This window comes from Mustela nigripes, chromosome 15 (assembly GCF_022355385.1).
Source record: "Mustela nigripes isolate SB6536 chromosome 15, MUSNIG.SB6536, whole genome shotgun sequence".
NCBI lineage: Eukaryota > Metazoa > Chordata > Mammalia > Carnivora > Mustelidae > Mustela > Mustela nigripes.
This window is the reverse complement of record NC_081571.1, coordinates 8240717-8253257: the sequence shown is the minus strand read 5'-3', so window position 1 is coordinate 8253257 and position 12541 is coordinate 8240717. Positions and strand designations below refer to the sequence as shown.

The following is a 12541-nucleotide window of genomic DNA, read 5'->3' as shown; positions in this document are numbered from 1 at the left end:
CCCTCTTGAAGTTAAAAAAAAAAAACGGCTAGATAGGAGGTGTAAATGACTAAGAAGGGCCCGGGAGGAAGCTCTGGGAAGCTAAAGAGTTGGGAGCTTCATGTAGAATGTCTTGATAAGAAGTCTAGACTATCTGTAATTTGCTGATTTTGAGGAAAACCAGATTATTAAGAAATCCTATGAAGTTGACTACTACAGTAGGAGCTGAAAATGCATGTGGTACTTGGGATGGCATGTGGGAGCAGGGATTCCCACACTCCTTTAGTCCACAGCACTGATTATCTATGACCCCATGTGACATTCAGGAGTGACTGCTATCATGGAGGCCAAAAAAAAAAAAAAAAAAAAAAGCCCCAGAAACAGGAGGACAAACATAAATTACTTAAGTGCCAAAAAAAAAAAAAGACAAAAATTATAAAAATGCAGACAAGAAGAAGATAGAAACTACAGAATCCATTACATGTAACATCAAGAAGTTCTCACTCAGAGTGGACTGAGTCGAGTATTATAGCATGAGATGAGCAGACAAGACAAGTAGGATGCCCTTTGTGCAAGTTAGAACAATGCACAAATGCGCAAAACTCAGGAAAACTACTCAATAGTAGTTTGGTTAAAGACTGAGTGATAGGAACGTTTATGTTTTACGTGAATATTTAATAGGAAAGAGTAGACAACTAGGTAAAGAAATGTTCAGTCACAGTTCCATTAGTGAACCACTTGTTAAATTCCCTGAGCTGCACATTTTAAAGGACCACATAAGATAAAGTTGATGAATGTCTTGGCTATTATTTCCACAAAGAGTTGAGAAATCTGACACAAAATAACTCCTAACAGACTGAGATATTAACTCCAAATGCAATTAACATTGCTTTGCTATTTCTTTACAGAGTGACCGCCTGCTTCCTCTTTTCTCAACACACTTGGAAATCTATTAGTCACCTCTGCCTCAAAAACCACACGGCCTGCAGCAGAGCTGGCCCGAAAAAGGAGGCAAGAGGGACTGGTCCTCCCAGAGTTTAATGAGAAAGCACCCACTCCACTTTTTCCCGGCCCTAGCCCTCTCCTGCTCTAGTCCCTCTAATAAGTAAAAGAAGTGTGCCTGCAATTGAATCAACATGCTGAAAACCAGCTTGACAACCCAAGAAGTTCTCGGAGATATTTTTAATTGCCTTATTTGTTTACTCTCCACTCACTCCCACACGTTCCCACATTTAAATAGTATGTCCAAACACTCTGGAGGCGGGGAATCAATGCTTGGGTAACTTGCAAATGCCACAAGAAACAGAGCAAGAAATCAGGCCCCTTCAGTCTAGGAAAGAAAAGAGCAAGCAGGTTGCCTGGAAACATCCCCGTGCCTACCAAGAAAGCACATCGACTGCCCAGGCTCTCAGCCACCATCTACCCCCCCCCCCCCACCTCCCAGCCAAGGAGCACAATGTGAATGACGACAACAATAGTCCACAAGGGCCAAGGACACCAAGGCTCCCCGCACTGGTTCCTCAGCATGAAGACCTCGATCTGTGAGGTGACCCCACTTCACAGAGGTTGTGTGTGTCCCAGCAGAACCTTTGAATTTCACATGAACAAAATACTCTCTTGCACTTACCTTAAGTATGTGAAGATGCCCTGCAAAAACCCCACCCCCGCGCCCACTCCTCCCCCACCCACCGGCCAAGGAAGAAGGTGGCCTGGCTTACCTCGATAATGTAGAGAACCACGTTCTTATAGAAACAGTACAGGATACACTTGGTCACACGATTGTAGCTCCAGGCGCCGTGGACCAGCAGCAGCTTCTCCAAGTAGGAGAACTGAGGGGGAAAAATGGCAAAGTTCAGGAGCGCCCATCCTTTATGAACAAAAGTCACAAAATGCTATTTGGGGACAGACAAGGTCGTCGAGGAAGCCAGATTCTGCCAAGAACCCGAGAAAACCATTCACTTCCAGAAACTATAGGCAGAGCTTTTGGGTCCAGTGAGGAAAACTAAACTCTCCTCTTAAATCTACCTTAGTATTTCCCCCCAAATGCCAGTTTGGACATCTCATTGTTATTCTTGTGAATTCTGTTTACACAAATGCTTCTTAAGGGTCTTAACGGTTAGGAGAAGGTGACCTCTTGAACTGGAAGAAAGGAAAAGCACAGTGGCAACCAGATGCTTCTAGTCAATCAGATTTGGTGGTGACTTCAGGAACAAGGGACAGGAACATTCATACACCATGACCCTTTTTTAAAAAAGGGATGCACGTGGAGACATGACCTATATCCACTGTCAGCGTGCACGTTAAAAGCAATTGCATTGCACATGCACACAGACGCTCAGGCACAAACACATCGCCTTTCCACTTTGTTCTCCTTTTTTGCTACCACCTAGTACAGAGTACCCCTTGCTAGAGTGCTATGCAGTCAAGAAAAACAAAAAACCAACAAGTGGCTGAAACTAAGGTGACAGTGATGGAATGGTTCTTGCAGTTTGAAACACTGAGCAATATTCAGTAAAATCCCTGAATCCTCCTTGGGGTAGGGGGTCTTTGGATCCCACTTGAATCCTATCCCCTCAGCATCCTCTTAGCCTGGCTTCGCTTGCTGTGTCCTACTTCACAAAAGTTCCCAAAGGCATTAACATGAGCTGGAGGGAGAGAAATGAGGGGTTTTTGTTGTTGTTGTTGTTGTTTTATTGTGTAGACTATGGTGTGCAGTGGCATGAAGGCACCATTGGGGCAAACCTGTTTAAATCCATGATTTCAGTTGGCCCGAAGGTTGTGGGTTATTGTTAAGCTGTTTAAATCCATGATTTCTATACACTGATTGGCCTTGGACCCCACTGACATTTCCCTTGATTGCCTTGAACTAAAACCTTAATTCCCCTATTCAAAGTCATAGGGCAGTCCTTGGGTTCATTCCCTTAGAAGAGATAATCGGGCTGTATTGAGAACATCTGTAAACTTCAGAAATTCTTTTGCTATTGTAAACTTCCGATTAATTTCTGATTACTTTTGAAATTAAATTTAACTATCAGTAGAAAAGAATGACTGATAGGAAATGTAGTTTTCTTTAAAGAAAACATTTTCTTTCAAAACATTTCTTTCTTTCAGGTCAGCTATTTCCATTAGCCCTGAAGAAGTCAGCTCAATCCGACATAACATCACATTTCATGAGAAATCTACCCAGGAGATGGGGGTAAGGCAGGTCACTTGACTGCAAACTCCAAAAGCTATATGGCCACTTCAAAATGGCAGGGGTAGGTGCATATGGAAAAATAAAACTCCCCATAAAAGCTCATTAAGGATTCCAAAGGGGAATGGGGAATCATAAAGTAACTGGCTAAACAAATAAAAAGGAAGTTTGCATTTGACCCAGACCCCCTGATGTTAAACTTCAGTGGGCACAGAGAACATCTGCTGGAATCATCCAGAATGACTCAATGTTAGTGCGACAACGATTTGTTTTCAGGGGGAAAAAAAATACATATATCTTAAATCAAAATGCTATTTTCAGGAGGCCATTCCAAAAACCTTAAGAAGGTAGGGGGCGCGAATGATCGTTTCCTGAGGAGAACAGGCAGCTGGGCCAGAGGACATGCAGGTTGCCCACAGGCAAGGTAGCAGATTGTGGGGGGGTGGTGGCTGACAGTCCCAGGGGCTGCTCTGTGGATAAAAGCACAGGCAGGCAGGAAAGAAGCAGAACCAGAATTTTGCCCATTTCATCATTTTTCCCAAGGACTGGGAGCTAAAGTGCTTTCTTCTGTGTGTAACCTTCCAGGGCACTGCCTCAAAAACCCAATCAAAAATGTCTTCATCCATGTGCAGTAAAGTGACAGAGCCCAAGATGTTAACTCCAACCAGAGACGTGGATCATTTCACCAGGGTGAAGGAATGCATGAAATTGTGGGCTCTCTTGCTTCTAACTGAACAAGAGGAGGCACAGGGTCTGGCAGAGAAGGTGTAAAGTGTAAGAGCAGCATTGCTCTTTGCCTTACACAAAGGTTACAGAGGTTCAGCGGAACCTCTACCTGATTGTGAGCAGGACCACGGACAGGAAAAATGAAGACCTATGGACACGTGTGGCCAACCGTCACTTCCTCTGACCGTGCTCATTGTTACACCAGTGGGGCAAGAAAACCCCGAACTCTAACTCTAACTCTCTCCTCCTTATGCTTCTTTGATGCTTTTGATTTGAAGAGAGCAATTGCTCTGGATTCCACAGCCTATTACTATGCAGCTTCAATAAAGCAGGTCACAGAATCTCCCTTCCCCAGACATTTTAAAGAAAAAGACAGACAAATATTTGCCTGAAACTCCTAGGAAACCTCCAAAGATCCCTTCCAGCCACATGATGCTATAATTCAAGTATTTAATAATGCTGGGGTGTATAACATCTACAGCTGCTGACAGACTACAGGAAGCGAGAGTCCCATGGGCCTCGGAGTGGTTGACTCAGGAAAGTGAATGGGCAGGTGTGCGGGGACGGTCCCCAAGGTGACGTCCAGGTCTGGTATTCTCTGACCCTGGATGCTCAGACCCGAGGCAGGTCACCCAATGTGAAGGAGCCCTAGTGTTCCCACCTGTACAATCAAAATTCCTTCCCCTAACTTCTTTAGCAATTATCTTGAGGATTTATTTGAAATCAAGATTGATTTCATGTACTTTCCAGAGCCATAAGGATTTTGTAATTCCTCCCTGTGTTTGCAGAACTGCGAGCTGGGAGGGAATCGTTGAGGTGATCTAATACAGAGCCCCCCCTCTGGGGAGGTAGACCCCAAAGCTGTACAGGACCAGCCTGCAGCCCTGGGTTGCTGGAAGCTCTTTCACAGTCCATATGCAGCCCCTGGTGTCAGCTTGAAGGGATAAAAAGCCATCACTACCTGTGTTCATGTAATTAAGGTTAACACATTCTTCAAATGACTAAACACTGGAAGGAGATGAGGGAACCCTAGCTAATGACCAAATGAGCAGGCCCTTTATCATGACATACTGTAATGTAGAGACAGGAGGAAATGATTAGTGCCCAGTATGTGGTCTAGATTTTCTGGATGATCAAGCAGGCCAAAAGATCTAGATATGTCACCCAAGGTCAGGAGGTTGGCTATTTTCCTTCACTTTTTGGCTCTCCATCATTGAGGAGTAGACATTTCTTTCAGCCTCAAGCCACCTGTTCCGTGACTACAAAGTGCGTCAGGAACCTCTGCATGCAACATTGGATCCAGAGGGGAATGGGCTGACCTTGGCCTAACAGCAGAAGGCTGGCTGCTACTGACCATGGGTTATCGCTACAGCACCCTGGTTATGGCTACAGAGAGGGAAGCAGTTGTAAGCCACTTCTTTCCCCTGACCTCAAATGCCTGAGGAGAGAGGGTTTTAGCACCTTCTAAAAAGGTGGGGATGGTAGAGAACAAATGGGATGGGGATGGTAGAGAACAAATGTAATGAGCACAGCCATTCCTTGGTATGGGACGGCACAGGGAAAAGCCCATGAAGCAGATGTGAAAGCTGAGGATGAAAGACTATCATTAGCAGGATCAGAGATCTATCTGTTAGGAATGACGCCTGCCTGGAGGACAGAGAACTTGGCCAACCTCATAGCTAGCAAAAACCACCACAAGAACCAAAACAACTACAACAACCAGCAGCACAGGGCCTTTAAACTCCACAGGATCAAGGCCACAGGGAAATTCGAATACTCTGGTGATTTTGTCTGGACAAACTTCAAAAGGGACAGCAGAGTTCTTAGGGCTGGACTGAAGGTCAAGCACCAATCAGACCTTCATGCCCAGTGGACACCTCTGTCAACAGGACAGGACAGTTGGTCAATCGCGCCTCTGACCTGTGCAATGGCATAGTCCGAGTTGTTGGTTGCCTGCATGCCTTCATTCCCACTGATTCCTACACCCACGTGAGCTGTCTGGATCATCCCAACGTCGTTGGCACCATCCCCAATGGCAAGGGTGATGGCCTTTACCCGCTTCTTAACCACGTCCACTATTTCAGACTTCTGCAGAGGAGACACTCTGTAAGAGAAGAAAGAAATGATGACTATGTGAATCCTTCCAAGGGAAATAACTGTAATCTACATTTAGCTAGCTGCATTAAAAGGGCAATTATTGGACCATTTCCAGATTCAATACATACATTTTATGCTCATGTGCAAAGAAGCTTTCAGAAAACAGTAGCTTGTGGCTTTCAAGTATTTGCCAACTTCGCAGATGAAATATACAAGTCAAAACTAACTTAAAACACAGCCTGTCTGTAATCGCTCTACCCAGGGGCAACTGTGCGCGCCAACTCCTCAGGGCCACATGTGGCCCCCCGAATGATAAAGACAGGGAAGCTAGTTGGAGGTCTAGGAAATGTCTTCCGAATAAATCAGAAAACTAGCACAGACCCCAGTTTTGCTTTTTTGCTCAACACATACAACCTAGGGCTGGCAAGAGAATCTTCTGTAAAATCTGCTTTCATGGAAGGGAAAGAAAATTGGCAAGGCTTGAGAAGCACAGAAAGAGGACCAGAGGAAGAGAGAGGAAGAAAGCCTTCCCCTTCTCCACCTCAGAAATGGAGGCAGTGTCTGAAGGGCAGCTATGGTGGAAGGATTTAAGAAGGGGCGGGGGGCATCACAGGGACAGGTGTACCAAAGCTCAGCTGGGCAGAAGCACAGCCCAACAGGGGGAGATACGACTGCCTTTGCCGAAGAGGGGTCGTTTCTGCAAGGAATCAAAGAATGTGGGCTATTTTTCTTAGGTTCTCAAGTCATCTGGGAAGAACACCCAACATAAATCTGTGGGGCTAAAACACAGCAGTGTTGGGCACCTGGGTGGCTCAGTGGGTTAAGCCGCTGCCTTTGGCTCAGGTCATGATCTCAGGGTCCTGGGTTCAAGTCCCACATTGGGCTCTCTGCTTGGCAGGGAGCCTGCTTCCTCCTCTCCTCTCTCTGCCTGCCTCTCTGCCTACTTGTGATCTCTCTCTCTGTCAAATAAATAAATAAAATAAATCTTAAAAAAAAAAATTAAAACCCTGCAGTGTTAATTATGATGAAGACTTTGTTCAAAGTATGAGACCAGATAATAAAATAACTTGAGAAAACTACTAGTACCTCAGGACTGATTTATTTTAAATTCTGAACTGGTGAGCTAATGGTCACTTTGGGAAATTGACAGGTAAACTCCTGAATGTGCACACACACATGTGCACACACACTGCATGCATGTGCGTGCACGCACAAACACAGTAAAAGGCCTGTTTGGGTTTTCCAGAGATATACTGGCTGAACCCACATATGTACTGTACTTGTAATAGACACTTAAAGACTTTCTCAGTTGGACTATGACCTTTCATACAGCCTCTGACCTCAAAACATCAGTTTCCAACAAAAAACTTAAACTTTACCTTATATTTACTTTTACCAACCCAGAGACTTATCTGTGTTTGGAGAGACAGCAATCTGAATTTAAAGCACAGCTACTCTGAAAGCCTTTGCTCAAAGAAATGAAAATTAGCAAGTTAGCAAAAGAGAATCTATAGTTTGAAAAGACTTTAGGAGCCAATGTTACATGATCTACTACCTCTTGTATCATTTTCACAGTGATTTTCAATAATGGGAGTTTACTGCCTCCTGGGACAACTGGAACCACTAAAAATTGTTATTATTACTTTTTTTGAGGTTGATAAGCTATGTAGTTCAAAGTCTTATTCTGTCCTCCGGGTTAGGCTAGAATAAGCACAACTCTTCTTTCAAATATTAGGAAGGCTGAACTAGAAAGACACCTATCATATCCTTCCTCCGTAAGTTCAGTGTCTGCTGGCTGAACTGTCCCAGGTCCCTCACCCATGATTTAACAGGCCTGCTTCAGAACTTACAAATAACTTCCAAGTGTGATCTTCCAAACAGCTACAAGCAGAGCAGAACAGAATCACCATCTCCCTGGAGCAGATTACAAGACCTACTGTAATATATACATATCTTAGCATGAAATCACTGGAAGCTTTACTCTGTCCATCACTGACCCTCCAGGCACCTAAGTGTAAGCAATTTTCATGAATAGGGATATTAGCTGTAGCTCTTCCTTCTACATTTGTTCAAGAGCTACTTGGAGCCAAGGGCTGACCTTGGCATTCCTCTCTCATTAAACTCCTGACTGGCAGATGCAGCTCTCACAACTCTGATCTGCTACACAAATGTGGTATCCCATTTCATCTCTAAGCTCAGGAGAAGCAGAGATCAAATATATGGAGAAAACAAAGTAGGATTCGAAGTTAAATAACTGTGCATGACCTTCCCCTGTTCCCTATACTGTTTAAATAGAGGAAATAATTCTGAGTTCTCATCTTTCCATCAGTAAAAATGGGAAAATGAGAACCACCCACCTAATTAGATAGTTGATATATTTATGTGAAATCATGTTATCCTGCCAGTGTGAAACAAATGTTATCTCCTACCCTACCTGCAAAACTCTGATTGCTGGAAAAAGAAAATTGGACACATCTGAGAACTACGTACCATCTAACCTACGATTCCCTGTAAGTAACCTGGGGTACTGCAGTGGCAAATTATTGATTTTCAAGGAAAATACAGCAACATTTCTCAGATAGTAGTACAACATACTAGCTCAAAGTAGCTCACAGTTTCGATATCAGATAATGCTACATTCCTTTTTTTTTTTTTAAGGACTTTATTTCTTTGAGAGAGAGACCACACAAGGGGCAGGGGCAGAGGGAGAGAGAGAATCTCAGGCACACTCCCTGCTAAGCATGGAGCCCAACACGGACCTCGACTTCATGACCCTGGGATCACGACTTGAGCTGAAATCAAGAGTCAGACGCTTAACCCACTGAGCCACCCCAGAGCCCTGCTACATTCCTTTTTATGGTATCTTGGTGAAGCTGAGTTTTCACGACTGCTATGATAAAAAGCAAATATAGCTTGTGAAAAATCAATGTGGAATAGGAAATGAGGGACACAGCATTCATGCTTTCTCCAAGGTTTGAGAAGGTATACAAAGCTTAACAGGTGTGCATACCATAACACCAGCAAATAATTATGGCTATTTAAGGATGAAAGAAAGTATTATTTTTTTCTGGTTATGCGCATTAGTGTTTCAAATGTCTGCTAAGTTGTTAGGACATAAATACTTCTTAAATTGTCTGACCTTCCCTTCCTAACAGTTATGACTGTTTGGCGTTCCTTCTTGGCCTATGGACTTTGCAAAGGAATTACTGAGACACTAGGGTACAGTAAATGGAGAGAATCTGGGAACCTCCATGTTGATCACTCCTCTCTATGGTTACATTGATCACTCTTCTGAGTACAATTGTTCACTCACTGAAGTAGAACTTTACCACCGTTTAATCTCAAACTTTTCTTCTGTGTCCACAAATGTGTCACAGAAGCACACTGGACAAACACTGAATCAGCACTGGGATCCTTGAGGCTGCAACTCCTTGAGATTCCACATGCCACCCAAGTAACTGGGTAAGCTGGTCTCTTTATCAGATCACCTGAAGTGATGTAGAGCCAAAGGATGTCTACAGGGCAAAAGGGGAATCTGCAGGGCACAAAGCTTAAGGACAGCAACATGGCGCTGTGGGAGGAGGGAAGGGCTATGGTGGTGGAATGGGAAAGCTCCTACACAAAGCCATAGTTTCCTCCGAGGTCAAAGGATTTAGTAATAAGTCAACCAACAAGCAAGTAGCAAGTCAAATATACTCACTACATTTGCCACTCTGGGATTTGAAACTCCATCAAATCAAGTCATGATTGTGATGATTTTAAGCAAAATCTATGAAAGTCCAACAGCTGCCTTTTCCCAAAAAGCAAGCATAAAGAGAGAACCTGACTGGGGTATATAAACCGAGTCATACCCCAGCATTTTAGAAGCATGAAATTCTCATCAAGGATTTATTATACCCTTAGCTGTGATGCCTTGAGAAAATATAACTCTAGCACCCACAAGGGGTTCAAAACAGATGTCAAACAGCTAATTTCTATAGAACTGAACAGGTACCATTATGCTTCAGCCATACGAACTATTTCAGTATGCCAAGTTGCCACGAAGCACAAACCAGCTCTTTTTAAATCTTAATTTGTAACCTGGAATCACATGCCACACTTAAGTATTCCCAGCATATAGTACATTCAAACTATAAAATAAGAACTCCAGACCACATCTGAGCTAAGCTAGGCACTTGGGACAGTTCTATAAACTATTTTAGTGCCTTATGAATAAAAACACAAAATCAAAGATCTTTAATCAACTGGAGAGATATTTTACCTACTTTTTTGGCTAACACAAAAGATTCTAAAATGAAAAATAATTTTTCCTTTTGAGACTTAAAAAAATTCCATATTCTGGAGTATCTAATTTTATGAAATGTGTTCCTGAAATTTATTTATTTATTTATTTGAGAGAAAGAGAGAACATGGGTGGAGGGCAGAGGAAGAGGGAGAGAGAATCTTATGCAGGCTTCATGTTGAGAGCAGAGCTGAAACTAAGAGTTGGACACTTACCAACTGAACTACCCAGGTGCCCCTGTGTTCCTGGAATTTTTAAAACTTACTTTCTAAAATTATTTCAAATATAACACTTACGTAGAACCTTTGGTAACTGCTTTTCTAGAATTAGTGATCATGCATGAACTTATCTAATCTATAGAAGTCCTGGTCTCAGAATGAATTTTCTAAAATTCTGAATTGCAATATCATCTGAGCAAACCTAAATCCCTTCCCTTCTCAGAGCTCCGAGGTCTCATCTGTCAAAGAGGGTAGACCTCTATTACTGATTTATAGAGTGAACTCCACTGAGCCAAGGGAGTCACAAGAAACCTCACCCAGGAGCACACAAGAGAACTTCGACTAAAGCCACAACACTTATTCATTAACCAGATTCACTAAATGCTTTTACTAATTGGACTCCCAAACTTCTTGATTCCATATAGAAAGTTCTTATGACAGAAAAGACCACTGGCCTAGATCAATAAGTCTCAAATTTTAAGTGAGTATCAGAATCACTTAGAAAGCTTATAAAAATAGAGTTTTTTGATTCAGAAGTGTGCATTTAACAAGCTCCCAGGTGATGCCGACGCTGCTTGTCCCTGGACAACACTGATGTAGTTAGCACTGACCTGGACAAGATCACAAGAGCTCTCTGGCTCAAATGTTTTAATTAGCTAGGTAAGCTTACATTTCCCTAGCACAAGATACACGTAAAATTTTCATGAAGTGACACGTAACAATGAGCAGGAACACTGAATCTCATCCTCTTCTTTCAAGCTTTGTATAGGTAGGTTCTTCTTTGCTTTTAACCCCCAACTAGTGAGTACAAAATAGGGTTGGAATTTAAAACAGTCTTCCAATCTGAGTCTCATGTAAGAGGCTGAGAAAGAGGAAGTACTAACCAAAAATGTGGTCTACAGGACTTTGTATGTTTTATTAATGACACAGAAACCAATGACTATGATTTAGTTAATGAAAAATTAGATTTTCCTGTTAACTTAAAGATAATACCTTTATGAAAGTCTTTCATAAAGAATCAAAATATTTTTCCTTAAAAGAATCAAAATATTACACCTTTTTTCTCATAGTAGTCAATAACCCTAAATGTTTCAAAAATTGCAACATCTTAAAAAACAAATCTCAGTTTGCAGATAAATGGAACACCTAACAGATCTAAAATTTAAAACCAATTAAACTATCCTACATATCCGTTTAATAAGTGCTTCTATGGTTGACCAACACCTGTTCTAACCCCTGTGTTCTTTCCTTTGATGCATTTAGTGCACTGATGCAGGGCCAGTTGTCCAGGCCTCCTGGACAGTTTTAGCTTTCTGGAACATTCTATCACTGTGGTCTCACCCAAAATGTGTGACTCTTTCAAATTTGATCTCATACCTCAGTTCTTAGTGCATCTCACCATGGCTCTAAGCTCCAAAAGCAGATAATGTTGTCAGCTTGGGACAGTCTCCAGAACAGAGTGGCAGATAGGAGGCTTCAGGTTAGACGGGGCGATGAGAAGGTATATCTGGGAAAACCCATAGGTACCTGAGGCTAGCTAATGGCGTAGGCACAAAGAAGTGAAATTTAAACTCCCTCACTCGGTGGTTCTCAAATAGACTTAAGTGCTCCTTTATTATAAAACTGTACACATAGAAAAGGAGCTAGCTACCTTCTACATGAGGAAGCTGTAAGAGATGGTGCCTCAATGACTCACAAGATGTAACTGAAGATGTGGTCCAGGTTTGTTTGTTTTTTTTGTTTTGTTTTGTTTTGTTTTGTTTTTTTAAAGATTTTATGTATTTATTTGACAGAGAGAGATCACAAGTAGATGGAGTGGCAGGCAGAGAGAGAGAGGGAAGCAGGCCCCCACTGAGCAGAGAGCCCGATGCGGAGCTTGATCCCAGGACCCTGAGATCATGACCTGAGCCGAAGGCAGCGCCTTAACCCACTGAGCCACCCAGGCGCCCCGATGTGGTCGAGGTTTTACTTCAAAAACGCAGTGCCTGACCAAGAGGCAGCCTTACAAGGTTGGGCTGGAGCAGAACACATTCTCAAAAGCAGAAT

At 42.8% G+C, this 12541-nt stretch overlaps 1 protein-coding gene across 2 annotated transcripts in view; it reads right to left on the bottom strand.

The window, feature by feature from the left end:
• Positions 1 to 12541, bottom strand: part of LOC132002552 (phospholipid-transporting ATPase IB) — a 606778-nt gene that overhangs the window by 228113 nt on the left and 366124 nt on the right. For both annotated transcript variants that reach the window (XM_059377600.1, XM_059377601.1), the window contains 2 exons: positions 5819 to 6002; positions 1698 to 1808 (listed from right to left, as the gene is read on the bottom strand). In XM_059377600.1, the coding sequence (XP_059233583.1) occupies positions 1698 to 1808; positions 5819 to 6002 (295 nt within the window). The remainder of the gene's footprint in view (positions 1 to 1697; positions 1809 to 5818; positions 6003 to 12541) is intronic.